Source organism: Mauremys reevesii, linkage group 13, assembly GCF_016161935.1.
Source record: "Mauremys reevesii isolate NIE-2019 linkage group 13, ASM1616193v1, whole genome shotgun sequence".
Classification (NCBI taxonomy): domain Eukaryota; kingdom Metazoa; phylum Chordata; order Testudines; family Geoemydidae; genus Mauremys; species Mauremys reevesii.
Genome location: NC_052635.1, coordinates 4,074,470 through 4,098,266, shown reverse-complemented (window position 1 = coordinate 4,098,266; position 23,797 = coordinate 4,074,470). Strand labels below are relative to the sequence as shown.

At 50.6% G+C, this 23,797-nt stretch overlaps 1 gene segment (V, D, J or C); it reads right to left on the bottom strand.

Moving 5' to 3' along the window:
- LOC120380850 lies at window positions 1–19,976 on the bottom strand. The segment is given in 6 exon segments: window positions 1–70; window positions 7,915–8,054; window positions 14,660–14,989; window positions 15,488–15,817; window positions 17,489–17,786; window positions 19,733–19,976. Coding segments are annotated over 6 exon segments (1,351 nt in total).
- Between the last annotated feature and the right edge of the window lie 3,821 nt (window positions 19,977–23,797).

The window sequence follows — 23,797 nt, the reverse complement described above, 5'->3', positions numbered from 1 at the left end:
GGGAGGGAATGAAGAGGATGAAGCAGTGCTGTCCACCTCCTAGGAGCCCGGAGCCGGGCGCTCACCGCACCTGTGGGACACAGAGAGCAGAGGGGTTTGGCCGGTGCCATTGGACCCGGTGTTGGGCTCACAGGCAGCATCCTACACTGGGAGAGCAAGGCCAGAAGGGGCCTTTGGGACCATCTAGCCTGACCTGCTGCGTAGCCTGGGCCATGGACCTGGCCCAGCCACGCCTGCATCCTGCCAGGATGTCTGCATTGAGCAGCAGCTCAACTTCCAGACAAAGACACCAGCCTTGTCAAACCACCTCAGGGAACGGCCACTGCCCAGCGGGTGCCGCACACCAACTCCCTGGGAAGCAGGCCCACCCAAAGGGGGGGAAAGTGAGGCAATTTGCCCCAGGCCCCGGGCCCCACAGAGGCCCCCACGAGAATGCTCCGGCCCTGCCTCCACCTTCCCCCATCCCCCGGCGCCTCAGCGCACTGCGTCCAGGAGTGGCCCTGGACAGAGCTAACGTGGCCTGGCTCCAGCGGGACCTGAGCTCCTCCCCGCTCGGTAAGGGGGTGGGGCTGCGAGTTCCGGGCCGAGCGGCGGGAGCTCAGGCCCTGCTGGAGCCAGGCCGCTGCAGCACTGTCCAGGGCCACTCCTGGACGCGGCACACTGAGGATCTGAGAGAGGGAAGAGGCGGGGGTAAGCAGCATGGCGGGGGGGTTGGATATGGGGCTGGGAGTCTCAGAGACAGGGAGGGGGCAGAGATTCTGGGGGAAGTCAGGGGACAGGGAACAGGGGGTTGGATTGTGGGCATTCCGGGGGTCCATCAGGACTTGGTGGATAGGGGTCAGGGCAGTCAGGGGACAGGGAGCAGGGGTGGGGTCCCAGGGTGGTGGGGGGGGTGGGATCTCTGGGGGATGGTGAGAGGACAAGGAGCAGGATGGTTTGGGGATTCTGAGGGGGAGCAGTCAGGGGGCAGGAAGTGGGTGGGGATCAGATAGGGGGCAGGGCCAGGCTGTTTGAGGAGGCACAGCCTTCTCTACCCTAAAGCTCATTCAGCAGTTTGAGGCTTGCAGACAGCTATTTAACACAAAGAGCCAAGCTGTTATTTTTTCCATGGGGGACGGATCACCTGAGAAGAGCAATATCCTACACCACCTACCTCCTTCCCAACCCTACCAAGGGAGACCCCCCCACCTGCATTCCCTGAGACTCCAGAGGGGTTAATTCAGTGGTTCTCAAACTTTTGTCCTGGTGACCCCTTTCACATAGCAAATCTCTGAGTGCAACACCCCCCACCCCCTTATAAATTAAAAACACTTTTTTATATATTTAACACTACTATAAATGCTGGAGGCAAATCAGGGTTTGAAGTAGAGGCTGACAGCTTGCGACCCCCAGTAATAACCCCATGACCCCCCTGAGGGGTCCCAACCCCCAGTTTGAGAACCCCTGCGTTAATTTAATTTTAGCATCCTGTGTCCAGTCACATGCGTGTGCTATTTTGAGCATTTCAGTTTTCACAACATAGGCTCATCCCAGATTCTGGAACAAGCTCAAATGCTCAGTTCGTGGAGTATGTACATAAGTTATACTAAAGACAAACCCACAGTAACCGTCTCCAGTTTGTGAGGGACCCCATGGAGCCAGTCTCTAGGAAACAGGTAAATGCGTGGAGGTTAAGTCCATTAATGGCTATTAGCCAGGATGGGTAAGGAATGGTGTCCCTAGCCTCTGTTTGTCAGAGGGTGGAGATGGATGGCAGGAGAGAGATCACTTGATCATTACCTGTTAGGTTCACTCCAATGGGGCACTTGGCATTGGCCACTGTCGGCAGACGGCATACTGGGCTAGATGGACCTTTGGTCTGACCCAGTATAGCCATTCTTATGTTCTTATGTTCTAAGCTAAATGAACCCAAAGTTATGGAGACAGATATGAGTCAAGGAAGCCAACAGAGTATCATCAAAGATCTACAACCTATCCTGAAAGATGATCCCTCACTCTCACAGATCTTGGGAGACAGACCAGTCCTCGCTTACAGACAACCCCCCAACCTGAAGCAAATACTCACCAGCAACCACACACCACTGAACAAAAACACTGTAGTAAGTGTAGGCCCTGATAAAGGCCCAGTTGAGGCCTGAGGCCTGAACTAAAGTAATGGTTCACAGAAGCAAGGAAAGGGCTGATGCTGCAAGAAGATATGTACCTAAAAGGTACTGAACACTAGATATCAGAATATTCACATACTTACACATTCCACACAGATAACAAAGAACAGGCTGGCCCATCCCAATGACAGGGGCAAAAGGGTAATATGATGGATAGAGTTGTTTTGATCGAACCAACATGTACAAGGTGAGAGGCGGCACCTTACTACGTAGAGGGGTTGCACCTCAATACGTCAGGAGTGATGTGTAACTTGTTTGTACCTGTGTATAAGAATGCATCCCTGGGGCGGTGTCTTTGTCCGGCCGAGGGGGCAGTGGAAAGTCCCACCACTGACTGAGCTGAGTCCATTGCCAAGAGGCACCTATTAGTAGTATTCCCGGTAGACTAAGTAATCTACGGGGAACTGCAATTGTGTCCGAGGTCGCAATAAACCTAGTCGACGTGACTTTGCATCTTACTAGACTCTGTGGTTATTGTGGGTTCTCGTCGGGTCTCCTGTGTCAGCTATCTGCGCAGAGCTGGAGCAGCACACAGAGGGAACACACGCACGCAGCCGAGTGATATCAACATTGGAGAAAGCAGAGCACCACACTGGTAACACCTATGACAGCAAACACTAACCCAGGAACCTACCCTTGCAACAAAGCCCGATGCCCACTCTGTCCACATATCTATTCAAGTGACATCATCATAGGACCTAATCACATCAGCCATGCCATCAGGGGCTCATTCACCTGCACATCTACCAATGTGACAGATGCCATCATGTGCCAGCAATGCCCCTCTGCCATGTACATTGGCCAAACTGGACAGTCTCTACACAAAAGAATTAATGGACACAAATCTGACATCAGGAATCATAACATTCAAAAACCAGTAGGAGAACACTTCAACCTGTCTGGTCGCTCAATAACAGACCCGAGGGTGGCAATTTTGCAACAGAAAAGCTTCAAAAACAGATTCCAACTAGAAACTGCTGAGCTGGAATTGATATGCAAACTAGATACAATCAGCTTAGGGACTGGAAATGGCTGAGCCATTACAGACATTGAATCTATCTCCCCTTGTAAGTATTCTCACACTTCTTATCAAACTGTCTGTACCGGGCTATCTTGATTATCACTTCAAAAGGTTTTTTTCTCTTACTTAATTGGCCTCTCAGAGTTGGTAAGACAACTCCCACCTTTTCATGCTCTCTGTATGTGTATATAGATCTCCTCACTATATGTTCCATTCTATGCATCCGAAGAAGTGGGCTGTAGCCCATGAAAGCTTATGCTCAGATACATTTGTTAGTCTCTAAGGTGCCACAAGTACTCCTGTTCTTTTTGCGGATACAGACTAACACGGCTGCTACTCTGAAACAGAGTATCAGAAACCTGGGAAAATCTCTGCCTGGATGGGCTCAGGCGTTTGGTCACAAGCTAAGGTGGTTCAAAAGTTTTGGATTTTTTTAAGCAGAATTTTTTTTATTGTTCTTTAAACAAAACACAGCAAGCAGCAAATATTTGGCCACACGCGTCTGAAACCCCAAACCATGTTCAGCTTTTGGCAGACTAATTTCAGCTTTTCAATTAAAAAAACCACAACAAATTTTGAAGGAAAGCAGACATTGTCCCTGATTTTTTCTGCTTTTTAAAACCCCCTAGTTTTTGATCCAAAAAAAGTTTTGACGGAAAATGTCCAACCCTTTTAATGAGCTTTGGTGCCTTTTAGCACTAGCTGATGCTGGGAACCAGTGATACCTTGGAAAGGTGACTTGAAAAGAAGTTTTCTCAAAACTGGGTTTGTGCCAAGATACGGAAGGTTTTTAAATGTTTATTTTTCCCAGGGCTGCCCAGGGGGCGGGGGAGGAGGGGGCAAGTGGGGCAATTTGCCCCAGGCCCCACGGGGGCCCCCACAAGATCATAGTGTTCTATAGGATTGCAACTTTTTTTATGGAAGGGGCCCCTGAAATTGCTTTGCCCCAGGCCCCCTGAATCCTCTGGGCGGCCCTGCTGGGGAGCCCCGGCTGTCTAAGCCGATCCTGCTTCTGGTTCCAGGCCCCGGCACCAGGTCCCCGCCACAGAACCGGCTTCACAGGCTCCTATGGCCCTTGGTGTATCTGGGCCCCACTACAGATCCTCAGTGATCATGGCTGAGTGGTGAGTGATTGACGCTCCTTGGTCCTTGAACATTTGTTCTGGCTTCTTACCGTAATTAGTGACCATTCCTTTTTGGTCATTGATCGTTAATAGCTGATTATTGATAAGTGATTATTATCAGTTGATAATTACTAGCAGATTATTGATCCTTCATTGTTTAACATTAATTACTGATCTGTGAGTGCTGATTATTGATAATTAATTACGGATCACTAGGTACTGACCAGAGATAGCCAATCCATGATTGTTGATTTCTCAGTGATAAATTATTGGAATTGATAATAGACTGTTGATTCTCATTTATTGATCACTGCTGAATCAACCTTGATGGGAACTCGCTAATTAGTGATGACGGGTGGTTGATTATTAATAAATAATGTGACAAAGTTCCTCCTCTACCTTGGTGGGTCCTGCGCTTATTGGCAGATTTGCTCACCTCAGTGATCTTCCCCACAGTCTGGGTCATCTTCTCCCGTGTCTGATCAGGAGTTGGGAGGTTTGGGGGGAACCCGGGCCTGCCCTCTACTCCAGGTTCCAGCCCAGGGCCCTGTGGATTGCAGCTGTCTATAGTGCCTCCTGTAACAGCTGCATGACAGCTACAACTCCCTGGGCTACTTCCCCATGGCCTCCTCCAAACACCTTCTTTATCCTCACCACAGGATCTTCCTTCTGGTGTCTGATAACGCTTGTACCCCTTAGTCCTCCAGCAGCACAGCCTCTCCCTCCCAGCTCCTGGTGCCTCTTGCTCCCAGCTCCTCACACGCACTTCCTCTCCTCTGGCTCCCCCCTGCCTGACTGGAGTGAGCTCCTTTTTAAACCCAGGTGCCCTGATTAGCCTGCCTTGATTGGCTGCAGGTGATCTAATCAGCCTGTCTGTCTTAATTGGTTCTAGCAGGTTCCTGATTACTCTAGTGCAGCCCCTGCTCTGGTCACTGAGGGAACAGAAAACTACTCATCCAGTGACCAGTATATTTGCCCTCTACCAGACTCCTGGACCCCACTGTCCTGGGTCTGTCACAAGAAGCTTTTTCTGATTATCTCTGATTGATCATTGCTCACTGTGAGGAATCTGGGCTGACAGCAAAGAAAGTCCCAGGTAACCTGACATGCGCACCTGGCCTGTAGCTGGCTGCCTGATCCGCTCCACCCTGATTGCTGGGCAGAGTCAGCAACCGGGTCATAAGCCCAGCAGAAGTTAAGCAGCTGCCCAAAGTATTTCCCCAGAGCTGTGATAGCAGCTGTATTGGATTGTTCCAGCCTGTTTCTGCCTTGTTCCCATATGGCTCCAGCCCTGCTCCTGCCTTGTTCCCGTCCGGCTCCAGCCCAGCTTCTGTCTGGCTCCAGCCCGGCTCCTGTCCTGGCCCCAGGCTTTCTTCTCTCCAGGTAACCTGGTCCTAAACCTGGGCTCTAATTTTTGACTTTGGTTTGAGCCTCTGACAACCGTAAAATCACAGAGATGTACGACAGGGAGAGACCTCGAGAGGTCACCTAGTCCCGTCTCCTGACAGGGGGCAGGACTAAGTAATAACTAGTCCGTCCCTGACAGGTATTTTTCTAACCTGTTCCTAAAAACCTCCAACAATGGAGGCTCCACAACCTGCTTTGGCAATTTGTTCCAGTATTTACCCAGCCTGACAGTTAGGAAGTTTTTTCCAGTGTCCAACTTAAACTGCCCTTGCTGCAATCTAAGTCCATTGCTTCTTGTCCTGTCCTCACAGGATAATGAGTACAATTTGTCACCCTCCTTTTTGTCACAACCGTTTATGTATTTCAAAAATGTTACCATGTCATTCCCACGCCCCAGCCACCCCAATCTTCTCTGTTCCAGACTAAACAAACCCAGTTCTTTCAATCTTCCCTCACAACTCATGTTTTCTAGCCTTTAAATGATTTTTGTCACTCTCATAAGAACATAAGAATGGTTGTACCGGGTCATACCAAAGGTCCATCTAGTCCAGTATCTGTCTACCGACAGTGGCCAATGCCAGGTGCCCCAGAGGGAGTGAACCTAACAGGCAATGATCAAGTGATCTCTCTCCTGCCATCCATCTCCATCCTCTGACGAACAGAGGCTAGGGACACCATTCTACCATTCTTTACCCATCCTGGCTAATAGACATTTATGGACTTAGCCACCATGAATTTATCCAGTTCCCTTTTAAACATTCTTATAGTCCTAGCCTTCACAACCTCCTCAGGTAAGGAGTTCCACAAGTTGACTGTGCGCTGCATGAAGAAGAACTTCCTTTTATTTGTTTTAAACCTGCTGCCTATTAATTTCATTTGGTGACCCCTAGTTCTTGTATTATGGGAATAAGTAAATAACTTTTCCTTATTCACTTTCTTTATATCACTCATGATTTTATATGCCTCTATCATATCCCCCTTAGTCTCCTCTTTTCCAATCTGAAGAGTCCTAGCTTCTTTAATCTTTCCTCATATGGGACCCTCTCCAAACCCCTAATCATTTTAGTTGCCCTTTTCTGAAACTTTTCTAGTGCTAGAATATCTTTTTTGAGGTGAGGAGACCACATCTGTACACAGTATTCGAGATGTGGGCATACCATGGATTTATATAAGGGCAATAATATATTCTCAGTCTTATTCTGTATCCCCTTTTTAATGATTCCTAACATCATGTTTGCTTTTTTGACCGCCTCTGCACACTGCATGGACATCTTCAGAGAACTATCCATGATGACTCCAAGATCTTTTTCCTGACTCGTAGCTAAATTAGCCCCCATCATATTGTATGTATAGTTGGGGTTATTTTTTCCAATGTGCATTACTTTACATTTATCCACATTAAATTTCATTTGCCATTTTGTTGCCCAATCACTTAGTTTTGTGAGATCTTTTTGAAGTTCTTCACAATCTGCTTTGGTCTTAACTATCTTGAGCAGTTTAGTATCATCTGCAAACTTTGCCACCTCACTGTTTACCCCTTTCTCCAGATCAATTATGAATAAATTGAATAGGATTGGTCCTAGGACTGACCCTTGGGGAACACCACTAGTTACCCCTCTCCATTCTGAGAATTTACCATTAATTCCTACCCTTTGTTCCCTGTCTTTTAACCAGTTTTCAATCCATGAAAGGACCTTTCCTTTTATCCCATGACAGCTTATCTCCTAGGGCCTTTCTCCAACTTTTCCACATCTTTCCTGAAATGTGTCGCTCACAACTGGACACAGGACTCCAGTTGAGGGCTAATCAGTGCAGAGCAGAGCAGAAGAATTACTGCTTGTGTCTTGCTTACAACACTCCTGCTAATACATCCCAGAATTTGTTTTTTTCCCCGACACTGTTACATTATTGACTCATATTTAGCTTGTGATGCACTACGACCCCAGACCCCTTTCTGCAGTGCTCCTTCCTAGGCAGTCAGTTCTCATTCTGCATGTGGGCTACTGGTAGTTCGTTCCCAAGTGGTTACCTTGCGTTTGTCCTCACTGAATTTCACCACTGAATGTGGGTGACTGAGTAGTTCCCGAGGATGGCTGATGGCTGGTGGCTGCATGCTGATGGGGTGGGATAGATTACTGAGCACTGGTTATTGCTGGAAGCAGTGACACGTGACCATGAAGGTAGCGGTTGCTGTTACCTTAATCAGCGTGACGCCGGCGCTGTACAACAGGCTGAGCAGGAAGAGAGCAATGAAGGCAACAGGTGTCCAGAGACCATCAGATTCCTCCTCTCCTCCTTCAGCATCGATGCCTTGGTCCTCCACTGGGCAGTGAGGAGCTGGGGAGGAGATAAACGGGCCGGTTAGAGAGGCCTCTTCATTAAGCCAAGGAGCTGAGTGGGCACAGCAGGGAGCTCCGGTCTGTGCTCTTGGCAGGAGCTCCTGTCCAGGGCCAGAGACAGAGAGTTCCCTGCCAGGGGACACTGGGTGGGCTGCAGCCTCGGGGATTTCAGCCCCCAACTTCCATTAAATTTCACGCCCTTTGGCTCCTTTGCAAACCCCAGCCAGCGGCACTACACACGCCTCCCCGAGCATGCCCTCCCCCTCCCTTGGCCAGCCAGGGAACTGGGCTGAGACCTGCCAGTGCAGAACTCAGTGGGGCCAGGCACACCCATCAGACAGCAGCATCTTCCCAGTCAATGCCAGCTTGAGCCATGCTGGGACCAGCTCCTGAGCAGTAGCAGCACCATGGGGAATGAAGGCATCTCATGGGGACTAAGTAAAAGCTCTCCCAACTCATACTACATGGGATACCACTCAGTAGGAGCCTCTGTCACTCACCACCAGCCTGGGCTCCACTGGGGACCCCTTCCTGATGAAATGTGTCCTAGAATACTCATGGAGCTGACTGAGGAGATATCTGAGCCATTAGCAATTATCTTTGAAAAGTCATGGACGATGGGAGAGATTCCAGAAGACTGGAAAAGGGCAAATATAGTGCCCATCCATAAAAATGAAAATAAGGACAACCCAGGGAATTACAGACTAATCAGACCAATCAGCTTAACTTCTGTACCCAGAAAGATAACGGAGCAAATAGTTTGCAAACATGTAGAAGAAAATAAGATGATAAGTAACAGCACGGATTTGTCAAGAACAAATCATGTCAAACCAACCTGCTCGCTCTCTTTAACAGGGTAACAAGCCTTGTGGATAGGGAGGAAGTGGTAGACGTGATATATGTTGACTTCAGTAAGGCTTTTGATACTGTCTCTCATGACCTTCTCATAAACAAACTAGGGAAATACAACCTAGATGGAGTTACTATAAGGTGGGTGCATAACTGGTTGGAAAACCATTCCCAGAGAGTAGTTATCAGTGGTTCACAGTCATGCTGGAAGGGCATAACGAGTGGAGTCCCGCAGGGATCAGTTCTGAGTCCAGTTCTCTTCAATATATTTATCAACAATTTAGAATATGGCATAGAGAGTACACTTAGAAAGTTTGTGGATGATACTGAACTGGAAGAGGTTGCAAGTGCTTTGGAGGATAGGAATAAAATTTAAAATGATCTGGACAAACTGGAGAAATGGTCTGAAGTAAATAGGATGAAATTCAATAAGGAAAAATGCTAAATACTCCATTTAGGAAGGAACAATCAGTTGCACACATACAAAATGGGTAATAACTGCCTAGGAAGGCGTACTGCAGAAAGGGATCTGGGGGTCATAGTGGATCACAAGTTAAGCATGAGTCAGCAGTGTAACACTGTTGCAAAAAAAGTGACCATCATTCTGGGATGTATTATCAGGACTGTTGTAAACAAGACACGAGGAGTCATTCTTCCGATCTACTCCGCACTGATTAGGCCTCAACTGGAGTCTTGTGTCCAGTTCTGGGCACCACGTTTCAGGAAAGATGTGGACAAATTGGAGAAAGTCAGAGAAAAGCAACAAAAATGATGAAAGGTCTAGAAAACATGAGCTGTGAGGGAAGATTAAAAACTGGGTTTGCTTAGTCTGGAAAAGAAAAGGCTGAGAGGGGACATGATAACCCTTTTCAATAACATAAAATGTTGTTACAAGGAGGAGGGGAAAAAATTGTTCTCCTTAACCTCTGAGGATAGGACAAGAAGCAATGGGCTTCAATTGCAGAAAGGGAGGTATAGGCTGGACATTAGAAAAAGCTTCCTGTCAGGCTGGTTAAGCACTGGAATAAATTGCCTAGGGAGGTTGTGGAATCTCCATCATTGGGGGTTTTTAAGAGCACATTAGACACACACCTCTCAGGGATGGGCTAGATAATGTTTAGTCCTGCCATGAGTGTGGGGACTGGACTAGATGAGCTCTCGAGGTCGCTTCCAGACCTTTGAGTCTATGAGTCTATGACTCCCCACTGACCCCGGGGTGGACCACTCCACCACTGCTAGGGCCCTGGGTCAGGACCCGGTGGATTTGGGTGGGCCCCTGTCTCCCTACACTGACCATCACCCCCTCTGGTGACGGCCCCTGGGTTTGGCCATTACACTACACTCCCCTGCATTTGAGGGCCTCTCTATTCACCCTGGCTGCTAGGCCACGCTCCCCTGCACTCAAGGGCCGCTATGTTCATTCTAACCCCTAGGAAACAAAATCCTGCACTTGAGGGCTGATATATTGACCCTGGGCACTAGGCCACACCGCTCTGTGCTCATGGGTGGCCGTATTGTCTCAGCCCATTAGGCCACACAGCCCAGAACCCAAGGGCTGCCACTTAGACACTGGCAATTAGGCCGCATTGTGGTGAGGCCCAGGACAGTCCGGCAGACTGAATCTGCAGTGTCAGCACAACCCTGATCCACCCCGCAGTGCTTTATTCTACATTTGTATCTGTCCAGCCATGGGCTCCTCTTAAGTCTCTCTATACTAAGTTACAGACCTTTACTGCCCGGTACTTTCTCCCCATGGAGGTACTTATACATATCCATGAAGCCATCTCCTGAATGTCTCTTTCAGCCAATTCCTCTCCTCCTGTCTCTCACTGGAAGCCATTTTCTCCAGCCCTCTAATCATTTTCTAGCTCGCTTTTGCATCTTCTCCAATTTTCAACCTTCTTTTGAATATTGGACAAGAGAATAGCCACAGTGCATGGGACCAATGGTCCAGCTACCCCAGTATCCTGTCTTCCAACAGTGGCTGATGCCAGAGGTATCAGAGGGAATAACCAGATCAGGGCAATTATTGAGTCATCCATCTGCTATCGTACTCAACCAGCCTATGACAGGCAGAGCCTTAGGGACAACAAGAGCTTAGGGCTCCATCCATGACCATCTTGGCTAATAACCTTTCATAGACTTATCCTCCATGAACTTGTCTAATTCTTCTTTGAACCCAACTATATTTCTGGCCATCACAACATCCCCTGACCACTAGTTCATAGACTCATAGACTCATAGACTTTAAGGTCAGAAAGGACCATTATGATCATCTAGTCTGACCGCCTGCACAATGCAGGCCACAAAATCTCACCCATCCACTTCTATAACAACCCCCTAGCCTATGTCTGAGTTATTGAAGTCCCCAAATTGCGGTTTGAAGACCTCAAGCTGCAGAAAATCCTCCAGCAAGTGACCCGTGCCCCATGCTGCAGAGGAAGGCAAAAAACCTCCAGGGCCTCTGCCAATCTGCCCTGGAGGAAAAATCCTTCCCGACCCCAAATATGGCGATCAGTTAAACCCTGAGCATGTGGGCAAGACTCACCAGCCAGCACCCAGGAAGGAATTCTCTGTAGTAACTCAGATCCCAACCCATCTAACATCCCATCACAGACCACTGGCCATACTTACCTGCTGATAATCAAAGATCAATTGCCAAATTAATTGCCAAAATTAGGCTATCCCATCATACCATCCCCTCCATAAATTTATCAAGCTTAGTCTTAAAGCCAGATATGTCTTTTGCCCCACTACTCCTTGGAAGTCTGTTCCAGAACGTCACTTCTCTAATGGTTAGAAACCTTCGTCTAATTTCAAGTCTAAACTTCCTAGTGTCCAGTTTATATCCATTTGTTCTTGTGTCCACATTGTTACTAAGCTTAAATAATTCCTCTCCCTCCCTAATATTAATCCCTCTGATATATTTATAAAGAGCAATCATATCCCCCCTCAACCTTCTTTTGGTTAGGCTAAACAAGCCAAGCTCTTTCAGTCTCCTTTCATAAGACAGGTTTTCCATTCCTCGGATCATCCTAGTAGCCCGTCTCTGAACCTGTTCCAGTTTGAATTCATCCTTCTTAAACATGGGAGACCAGAACTGCACACAGTATTCCAGATGAGGTCTCACCAGTGCCTTATATAACGGTACTAACACCTCCTTATCTTTGCTGGAAATACCTCGCCTGATGCATCCTAAAACTGCATTAGCTTTTTTTACAGCCATATCACATTGGCAGCTCATAGTCATCCTGTGATCAACCAATACTCGAGTCCTTCTCCTCCTCTGTTACTTCCAACTGATGCATCCCCAATTTATAACTAAAATTCTTGTTATTAATCCCTAAATGCATGACCTTGCACTTTTCACTATTAAATTTCATTCTATTACTATTACTCCAGTTTACAAGGTCATCCAGATCTTCCTGTAGGATATCCCGGTCCTTCTCTGTGTTAGCAATACCTCCCAGCTTTGTGTCATCTTCAAACTTTATTAGCACATTCCCGCTTTTTGTGCCAAGGTCAGTAATAAAAAGGTTAAATAAAATTGGTCCCAAAACAGATCCCTGAGGAACTCCACTAGTAACCTCCTTCCAGCCTGACAGTTCACCTTTCAGTATGACCCGTTGTAGTCTCCCCTTTAACCAGTTCCTTATCCACCTTTCAATTTTCATATTTATCCCCATCTTTTCCAATCTAACTAATAATTCCCCATGTGGAACCGTGTCAAATGCCTTACTGAAATCAAGGTAAATTAGATCCACTGCATTTCCTTTGTCTAAAAAAATCTGTTACTTTCTCAAAGAAGGAGATCAGGTTGGTTTGGCACGATCTACCTTTTGTGAAACCATGTTGTATTTTGTCCCAATTACCATTGACCTCAATGTCCTTAACTACCCTCTCCTTCAAAAATTTTTCCAAGACCTTACATACTACAGATGTCAAACTAACAGGCCTATAGTTACTCGGATCACCTTTTTTTCCTTTCTTAAAAATAGGAACTATGTTAGCAATTCTCCAGTCGTATGGTACAACCCCCGAGTTTACAGATTCATTAAAAATTCTTGCTAATGGGCTTGCAATTTCATGTGCCAGTTCCTTTAATATTCTTGGATGAAGATTATCTGGGCCCTCCGATTTAGTCCCATTAAGCTGTTCAAGTTTGGCTTCTACCTCGGACGTGGTAATATCTACCTTCATATCCTCATTCCCAATTGTCATCCTTCCATTATCACGGGTTGACTCTGTTGTGGGAAGAAATACTTCCTTGCATTTGTTTAAACCAGCTGCCACTTAATCTCAGTGGGTGACCCCTGGTTCTTGTGTTATGTGAAGGGGAAAATAACACTTCCTTATTTACTTTCTCCACACGCCTCACAATTTTATAGACCTCGATCATATTCCCCCTTAGTCAATTCTTTTCTAAGATGGAAAGTCCCACCCTTTCTAATCTCTCCTCATACGGAAGCTGTTCCATCCCCATGATCAATTTTATCCTCTCTTTGTACCTTCTCCATTTCTAATACACCTTTTCTGAGATGGGGCAATCAGAATTGCACGTGGTATTCAAGCTGTGGACATACCATGGATTTATACAGTGGCATTATGAGATTTACTGTCTTATTATCTGTCCCTTTCCTAATGGTTCCTACCATTGTTACCTTTTCTGACTGTCACTGCATGTTGCCTCCAGAACTGAATGCTGTTCCAGTATCGGTCTCCCTAACCCCGAACACAGAGGTGAAATCACTTCCCCTGCACCCCACCCTGTGTTCATACATCCAGGGATAGAGCTGGTGGAAATGGAGGCTCCTAACTCAGTCTCACCCGCCGCCTAGCTCCCGGCAGACATAACACCAGCTCCCTGGGGGCTCTGACGCTCACCTAATGTGGTCCGGTGAGGACGCATGTCCAAGAAGTTCTGATGCCAGACTGGCTAGGGCTACATTGCTAGACAGGTGCAATGGTTAAGAAACAAGTCTTAGAGATGGGAAATCAGGGCTCTATTTCCACCTCTCTCACTGACCTGAAGTATGACAAGAGACAAGCCACTTAGGCTGGGGTCTTTAAAGGACTCTTAGAATATTAGGTGCCCATAAAATAAACTCACAATTGCAGTGGGAGTTCGGTGTCTCACTCCTTTTTAGAGTCCCAAATTTAATCCCTTTCTGTCAAAATATCCCCTTCCAGTCTCTGTCTGCTTAGACTATCAGCTCCTTGGTTCCAGGACGTTTGCTCTATGTGTGTTCATGTAGTGCCCATCCAATGGGGCCCTAACCTCAGTCAGGACATCTAGGAGCTGCAATATCATCAATAACAATGGATGAGGGGTGGGCAGGTAGAAACATGCACTGCATGAGGATGGATGGATGCAGAGAGGACATTGCCTGATTTTCCATGTTCGAATGGATGGATATGGTAGAATCAAAGAGACAGGTACTGCAGAGGGTAGGATGGATGGATGGATCCTGCAGAAGGATGAATTGATGTAGACAATCGATAATGAAAGGAGGATGGCTAGAGAGAAAGGAAGAAGGGTGGATGGATACATCTAGATATTGTGGAAGGAAGCGTGGGTGGGTAGATAAGACACAGGGACACTCTCTGCCAGAAGACACACCCTTATCCCAGACCCCACGAGGTTCCATGGCGATCTCAGATACGCCGTGAGGAGCCCGCCGGGCTCTGCTCCTCAGTAGCAAGTGACGTCGGTGTCAGACAAGATCACAGAGACATTGACGGCGGTGGGTTTACCGGAGGCTCTGTCCATGCTCCGGTGGATGAAGGTCATGGGCAGACCCTCATGCTCCACCACACAGGCATAGGTGTCCACCCGCTCCCATTCGGACGCCAAGACATTGAGCTTGCTGTAGATGAAGTAGCGCTCCTCCTTCCCAGCCTCCCGCACGGGGCCGATGTTGGTGTAGGCTTCCTGGGGCACGGGCCGGTCCTGCTGGGTCCATGTCACCAAGATGGCTCTGGGCCGGAAGCCGGAGGCCAGGCAAGTGATGGTGGCTGATTCCCGGAGAGCCAGTTCCTCAGCGTGAGGAGGAAATGTAGACAGAAGGGGCACAGAGGAGACCACTGCCGTGAGAAACAGTGAGAGGTTAATGCTAAGGATTGGGACCCAGGAGTCCTGGCTACCATCCCCCACCCTCATCCCCCTGCAATATCCCGCTAGACCCCCCACGCCTCTCCCAGACCCATAGCCAGAATCCAGGAGTTCAGGCCACACTAACCCACTAGATCCAAATCCCTTCCATGAAAAGGGGCTAGAACCCAGGAGTCCCAGACTCCAGTCTCCCTGTTCTAACCCACTACATCCCACTCCCCTCCCAGAGACAGAAAAAGAACCCAGGAGTCCTGACTCTCTGTCCCCTTCTGTCTCATCAATTTGCATATTTTGACCCACCCACAAATTTGTAACTCCCAGTCCCAAACACCTGAAACCAGATCAGAGCTGGTGCCCCCTAGAGACAGAAAATCCCGCGTCCCATTCCCCACACCCTGTGCCAGCCACTCCCCCCACCTGCGGCCCGATTGGAGCTGGCGCCCCCTACAGGGGAAAGGCCGAGTTCTTACTGTGACTCTTGCGGATGGTCTTGACAATCGCCGACGGGAAGTCTTGGTGCTTCACGGTGCAGGTGAAATCCTCCCCTGCCTGCCACTCCTCCACGCACACCCACAGGATGCTGGTTGCACTGTAGGTGCCATCTTCCTGCAGCACCGGATCCCTGGAGACCACGGCCAATGGGCCCCCACTACCCCGGTTCCAGGAGACCTCCAGGCTGCCGGGGGTCTCCATGCCACTCACCACACAACTGATGGTGGCGTTCTGCGCTATGTAGAGGTCCTCCAGGGGAGGGGAAAGGAGAGACACCTCCAGAGGGTGTTGATTACAGTTGCTGACACCTGGTGGGGGCAGGAGGAGGCGTTGAGGGCTGGGCTGAGCAAATATGTCAACAGGCACCAGGTGGTAACTGAGTGCTGCTCTCTCAGGGGTGCAAAGCCCAGGGGCTGTTGGGAAAGGGGCTGAGCATCATTGGACTTGTAAATAGGGCACTGGGTTCCCTGTTGGAAGGGGCGGGACTCTCATGTTATGGAGCAGCAGGAACAATGGCTGAGATTTTTCCAGCCAATCGAGGGATTGGGATTCCTGAGTCCCATTATGGTTATTTTCGTCTCTGGATCCCAGGAGCAAATCTGAAGGTCTCCGGTTTTGTTGGGAGAAAGCCCCATTGTGGAAAAAATGGCCAGGGACAGACCTGCCATGGTTACTCAACTCACCGTCCTTCCAGACACAAATTCATGAGCTCGATGACCCGCCTGAACTCAGCATGGTTATCCCCATTTCCCAGAGATGGCAGCCGGGACACAGAGGACAAATGACCTGCCCATGGCCATGCCTGGCACCCAGGCCCCCCGATCTAACCACTAGACCCCACATGGCACCCACAGCTCAGGATGGATCTTGTGTTCCCCAACCCCTACTCCCTGCACAGACAGAAGGGCCCTTTATATTTCACACCATGGTCTGCCAAGGTCCCACAGAGCATGAGTCCCCCAGCTCCCACTGCAAGCCGATGGGGGAGGGGAGAGCTTGAATTCCTTTAGAAATCTCAGTGGGGGAGCCCAGACTGATTGGATCCCTGGCACCCAGGGACAATGGCCTCTATTGGATGTTCTCTGAAGGATATGCATGGTCTGGCTCATGAAACAAGTTTGTAAAGTGGATCCTGCTGGAGCTGGGAGTCCAGATTCACATGGATGCCCAAGCCCCACGGTGGGGCAATCAAGCTGAGAGGTTTCTCTCCTTTGTTTGTATGAATTTGTCGGCTCCTGAATCAGATACGGAATCTGCCCCGCCTCAGCTCATCTTTTCCTCAAGAACAGATTTTAATAGGATGCCTGTCATGGCTGCAGATCCATGAAGACATTCCTAATGTGCCAAAAAAAATTTGAGGAATAAGAAGGGACCATAAGGACAAAATTGTGAATATGCAACTGTGGGAATCCATGTCCAAGTGTGAAGCAAACAGCTCCCAGGGGGATCCATGGTTAAGAAGGAAAGAAAATTTTCAGCGAACTGCCTCCCTGCCATGAAAGACCTCCGTGAACTTTCTGTAATAGCAAGAGTGTCCATCCCAACGTCTTGGCCAAAGCACAGCCCAATGAGATTACATTCTGCACCCTCCCTTAAATTCCCTTTTGCAATTAGGACAGTTTTCCTGCACTTCCTTTTGTGGTGATGGGGTCTGTGAAGCTGTGGAATAATCTCCTCCAGGGGTGGGTTAGGATCCCCATTACTTAGGGCATTTCAGATTGGATAATGCCTTGGGAATACAGGGAACTCTCCCACATTGGAGTGGAGGGGGCGTTCCCCACCCAGCTCAGGTTGCAATAAATTGTGCAGTTCTTGGTTTCACCAAAGATGGTATCATAATGGAGATAGAAATCCTTCATTGCCATCCTCCTCACCAGAGCTCCCCTGGAGTCATGCAGTTGTTCATGCCATTGGCTGGATGGGATAAGAAAGCGTGTGAACATCCCCAAATTAATACCTGCCTCTGAGAATCCACTTACCAAGGGACACCTTTTCCACAACACTCTTGGGCTCTTCCATGGCCGGGTGATGCACTACGCAGGTGTAATTTCCTTCTCCTTGACTTTGCTCAACCTTCAGGATGCTGTAGGCAAAGAAAGTGCCACTTCCTGACACAGGAGCCATTGTTGTAACTCGACTTGAGCTCTGGGAAGTTGTTCTTCAACCATGAGATGCTGATCTCTTCTGGGTAAAAGCTGCTAGCTTCGCAGATGTTTCCAGAGATGTCTTCGTGGTAAGCTCGGGAGACAGTGACTGAGGGCTCCTTCTTACTGATTTCTATGAAAAGGAAGAGGTGCAAGAGAAGAAGACTTGCTTTGCTTCTCTAGGTTAAGGACTTAGCTCCAGCAGCTATCACTGTGTGAAGGGCCCAGGGAGGGCAGTTGTTCCGGGTATGTGTGAAGCTAGACCAGGCAAAATAAAAACCCAACCACTGAGCATCATCTCCCTTGAAAGAGCCTGGACCTTCACCCAAGAATTCAAATGAACTCCCAAGCCTTCCCCGCAGAGTGCACAGTGACCTTCCAGATCCTCAACCTTAAACGGCAACAACTTAATATCATCATCTTCGTCTTCATCACCATCAACATATTCATCTTCTTCACCTCCCTTGTCTTCATAACCACTTCCTTCCTCTTTATCTTCATCTTCTTCAGAGCAAAACCTTCATTAGCATCCTCTTCAACATCTCCTTCAGCGTTCTGACATTCTTTCTCCTTTTCTCCTTCAGTATCTTCATTTCCTTCTTCATTGTCATCGACATCATCGTCATCTCCTTTGAGATCGTCTTCAGGATCATTATCCTCAGCTTGCTTGTACAGTGACGCAGATGGACATGGTTCTTTCAGCTAGTCCTGCGTCGCTAACCGGAACCCTCACCCCAAACACTGAACCACACGATCTCCTCTTCTCCCCACGTCTCCACCATGCATCATCATCACATGGGGTCACTGTAACGGTGCAGGACTCGCCCCTGAGGCGCCCGCTGGTCACCTCGGGAATTAGCTCTCGAGCCTCCGGAGCGCCCTCTCAAGGCCAGTGTCCCGCTGCCGCTTGGCCCCCGTGTCACTCCCTGGACTCCGGTGCCCCTTTATCTGGGGAGCTGCCCCCTGGCAGTAACCCCCCAGTCTCAGGGTTTACCCTCCCCGCGGAACCCCCAGCCCCATCCCCACCTCGCCTCAGTCGTAGGCTACTGCCAGTCACCAAGTAGCCCCCATGCCCTGGGGCAGGCTGCAGTGTCAGCCGCTCATCGCTGGCAAGGAGGGTTTGGGCCTGCTGCCTTCCTCTGCCCTTGGGCTGCCCCCTGCAGCCCCAGTACCTATTCGGCCTTATACTAGGCCGCAGCCTGGGGGGGTTCCAGGCCAGGGCTCCCCAGCTCCTCTGGCCTTCCCCCAGCCGTGCTCTGCCTCAGGTTCGCTCCCCAGCAGCCAGGCCCCTCCCTCGCAAAGGCCAGAGAGAGAGTCTGACTGGGCTCCTGGCTCGCAGCCTCTTCTAGGGACCAGCTGGGTCTGACTGGGGCATGGCCCCACCTCTTCCTGCCTTCCCCAGCCAGACCAGGCTTTGCTCCACAGCCTCAGCCCTCTCCCAGGGCTGCTTCAACCCTTCCCGGGCTGGAGCGGGGACCACCCCGCTACAGTCACCCACCCATTGCTCACTCCGATGGAGCCTCTTCCCTCCTTCAAATGCTCCCACCAAAACTCAACACAGCTGAGATTTTCAAAGGCTGGCTAAGGGATTTGGACACCTTGGGTACTTCAGTGGGATTTGGGCACCTAACTCCACTGGACACTCTGAGAGAGTCTCAGCGGAAATAGCCCGGAAAGGCCAGATGGTGGGTGACAAGCACCAGCCGGATTTCCAGAGGTAAGAAGTACAGACACACGTCAGATCAGAGTCCCTGACAGGCCACATCCCCATTTCCCAGGGAGCCCAGGGAGTGAAATTCTTGCAGAAGCTGGAATTTAATGATCAGGCAGGGAATCCTGGGAAAACTGTGCAAGTGGAAATTAGTGAGAGATTGAGAATGAGAGATTCACAGGGGAAATACTAATTCTACCTGCAACACACCCCTGTGCTGAGGGCCTAGGCGCCGCTAAAGTCCTACTTGGGGGCTTAACTGGGACATAAAGGCTGCCTAGGACGTGTGCGGGGTGAGTTTCACCCTCTAATCCCAATTCACAGTGACTGGCGGTTGCCTTTCCCTTGGAGATGCCAGGGCTCCTCACCTGTATTGCTCATGGTTATGTCCTGGGTTAGTTCTCCAGAACAGGGTGTGGTCACTTTGCAGGTAAATTTGGTGCCTTGTCCCCATTGTGCCAGAGACACAGGGTGAGAACTGACCAGGCTGATGGTCCCGTTGATGTTCTTCTTGCGGGGTTCTGCTCCCACTGCTGGGTGGGTCACTTGACAGGTGTAGACGTCCCCCTGCTCCCAGCTCTGCTTGGTGACGTTCATGCGGCTCTGCCCCATGTAGAAGCCGTCTGTGCCCCTGGCAGGGGAAAAGGCTGGGGTGGGCGGGCTGCTCTCCTTTCCATTCACCAGCCATTTCACGTCAGCCCTGGGTGGGGGGGCTGGGAGTCAGGACTCCTGGGTTCTATCCCCAGTTCCAGGGCAGCCATAAAGTCTCCTTCTTCACCCTCCCACATGGCAGGTTCTCAAAAAGACGCCCCAGGAGGCCTCAATCTTTTCTGAGCTCTGCGGTCTTCGTAACTGAATCTCTGGGGAAAACCGACCAACAAACAAACAAACAAAATGGGCTGAAAGAGGAAGTTTACACAAATGAAAGTCACACCGAGGTTGTTTTTTCACCCCGGTTTTAGCCACTTGTGCTCACCCACCTGTCCAATTTTCACACCTTCTCACCAGCTGTAACAATGAAAGCTCCCCAGAGGGCGTCATCTCTTGTTCTCAATCTATAATTATCCTGACTTCCATCGGGGGGGGGAAGGGGTGGGGAGGAGAGGGGATGTCTGACAGGCAAAGATACCTCAGAAGAGCCCCGCCACAGACACAGAGCAGAGCTGGACTCCCGGACAGAAGCCCCCAATCTCCAGTGCCGGGCCACGACCCAACGCGGCCGGTGATGTGGTGAGTCCATCCCAGGAAAGTGGCTGCTATTGGCTTGTCACATGGGTGCAGAGGGTGTTTTAACCCCATCAGAGATAAATGGGGTGAAGCGTGTGCTAGAGAGGGGAGCAAGACGCCTGGGTTCCCTCCCCAGCTCTGGGATGGGAGTGGATCTAGCCATTAGAGTCGGGGGCTGGGAGCCAGGACTCCTGGGTTCTTTCCCAGGCTCTGGAAGGGGAGTAGGTTAGAGCAGGGGCCTGGAAGCCAGGAGTGTTGTGCTCTGTTCTGACCTATGAAGGCCAGTGGGGTACGTCCCCTGTGTGGACCCAGTACCAGGGCAGGGTGCAGCTCACGGCTCCCCTGCACAGGCTGGATATGCTGCCCAGGCCAGGACGGGTAACAGGCCAGGCTGTGCACCCCCCAGGCAGAGACGGGGGGACAGAGGTGCTTATCCCACACTCCGGCTATTAGCTGGGATAACAGCTTTGAAAGAACGGTAGGGAGCGAGCCCAGGGCTGGGCTAGCAGGGGCTGCAGGTCGGGAGTGAGGGGCACCAGCAGAACTGTGGGGGGCAGGGCTGGGCTAGCAGGGGCTGCAGGTCGGGAGTGAGAGGCACTGGCAGAGCTGGGTGGTGGACCCCAGGGTTGGGGTAGCAGGGGGTTGCAGGTTGGGAGTGAGGGGAATGGGCACGGCCGGGTAGACAGGACTGGGCCAGCAGGGGTCTCCCGGTCAGGATTAAGGGACACCGGCAGAGATGGGTCGGGGAATCCAGGTCTGGGCTAACAGGGGTTGTGGGTCAGGAGTGAGGGGCAGCAGCAGGGCTCAGAGGGAGGAGCGCAGGGCTGGGGTAGCAGAAGGCTGCGTGGCAGCAGTGAGGGGCACCGGCAGAGCTGGGGGGGGCAGGGCTGGGCTAGCAGGGGCTGCGGGTCAGGAGTGAGGGGCACCGGCTGGGCTGGGAGGAGCAGGGCTGAGCTAGCAGGGGCTGTAGGTCGGAAGTGAGGGGCACCAGCAGAGCTGGGGGGGGCAGTGCTGGGCTAGCAGGGGCTTCGGGTCGGGAGTGAGGGGCACTGGCAGGGCTGTGTGGGAGGAGCACAGGGCTGGGATAGCAGGAGGCTGGGGGTCAGGAGTGAGGGGCAACTGCAGGGCAGGGTGGAGGGGCAGGACTGGGCTAGCAGGGGGCTGCGGGTCGGGAGTGAGGGGCACCGGCAGTGCAGGGTGGAGGGGCAGGACTGGGCTCGCAGGGGGCTGTGGGTCGGGAGTGAGGGTCTTATGAAAGGAGACTCAGAGAGCTTGGCTTGTTTAGCGTAACCAAAAGAAGGTTGAGGGGGGATACGATTGGTCTCTATAAATATACCAGAGGGATAAATACCAGGGAGGGAGAGGAATTATTTAAGCTCAGTACCAGTGTGGACACAAGAACAAATGGGTATAAACTGGACACTAGGAAGTTTAGACTTGAAATTAGACGAAGGTTTCTAACCATCAGAGGAGTGAAGTTCTGGAACAGCCTTCCAAGGGGAGCAGTGAGGGCAAAAGACCTATCTGGGTTTAAGACTAAGCTTGATAAGTTTATGGAGGGGATGGTACGATGGGATAGCCTAATTTTGGCAATTCATTCACCTTTGAGTGCTAGCAATAAATATGCCCAGTGGTCTGTGATGGGATGTTAGATGGGTTGGGATCTGAGTTACTACAGAGAATTCTTTCCTGGGTGCTGGCTGGTGAGTCTTGCCCACATGCTCAGGGTTTAGCTGATCGCCATATTTGGGGTCGGGAAGGAATTTTCCTCCAGGGCAGATTGGCAGAGGCCCTGGGGGTTTTTCGCCTTCCTCTGCAGCGTGGGGCACGGGTCACTTGCTGGAGGATTCTCTGCAGCTTGAGGTCATCAAACCACAATTTGAGGACTTGAATAACTCAGACACAGGTTAGGGGTTTGTTACAGGAGTGGGTGGGTGAGATTCTGGGGCCTGCGTTGTGCAGGAGGTCAGACTAGAAGATCATAATGGTCCCTTCTGACCTTAAAGTCTATGAATCTATGTGGAACGGGGGGAGCACAGGGCTGGGCTTGCAGGGGACTGCATGTCGGGAGTGAGGGGCACTGGCATGGTGGGGGGACAGGGCGGGGCTAGCAGGAGGCTGGAGCTCAGGGTTGAGGGCCATTAGCAGACGTGGGGCGCTCAGGGTTGGGGGGCTGCAATTAGAGGTTGGGGGAGCAGCTGAATTGTTTCCAAGGGGGTTTAATTGTCTCCAGCCAAAAACTTTCTAAACTGAGGCACAAATTTCCCCTTTGGCGTGTCCCTTGTCAGAGGGAACCCCCTGACCTCAGCGAGTGCAGGAACGTGTCTCCCTGAGCCGGCCCTGCCTCCCTGCAGCAGCTCTGCGCTCATGCTCCATGCTGAGAGCCGGGCAGGGGGATTCCCAGCACAGCTAGATGTGAGCTCGGCTGCCTGGGGCTGGACGTAACTGGCAGCTCAGAGGCGACAGCTCAGGGCTCAGCTTCCCAACTTGGCCGTTGAGCTGGCTCCGTTTTTGTGGCGCACTCAGCTGGAGACGCGTTGGGCTTCCTTTCCGGGGGAACGAGCTCTGACGTCTCCGGCTAAAGCCCACTGGAGATGCAGACCCCGGTAAGTGCTCCCCAAGGCGCCTCAGCTCTGGGCACCTAGAAAGTGAGGCAGCTGGACTTCTTGGGAGATTTCTCCCGCAGAGTTTGGGAAAGTGTCCAGAAAATCTTCATCCCAATTGGTTAGAATCCGAGTGGTTTCTTGAGTGGGAACCTGGCTAGGAAGGCCGTGAGCTAGGGGTGGTGATAACCAGTCGACTACTGATTTTGGGGGAGGGAACATTGTTTACCCTAACCCCAGAACTATGACCCTAAACCAAACCTTAAACCCAACTGCTTAGACCCCCAACTCCATCCTAGCTCCCTAACCATGACCCTAATCCCAGCATCCTAACCCCCGACAGATGCACCCATTCCTTAACCCCAGCACCCTAATTCTCCCCCTTTCCCTAGAGTCCTAGCATCATCCCTAACCCCGGCTCTCTAACCCCTCCCTCCTAACTCTGACCCCCAACTCTGACCCCCTCTTCAAACCCAACCCCTAACCCCTAACCCTAACGTCCCAACCTTCTCCCCTGAACCCTGACTTTAGATTGCTCAGGCTGCAATGGTGCTGGGATCGGTAGAGTCCTTATTGTTATTTCTCTGTAAAGCTCCTGGTGCG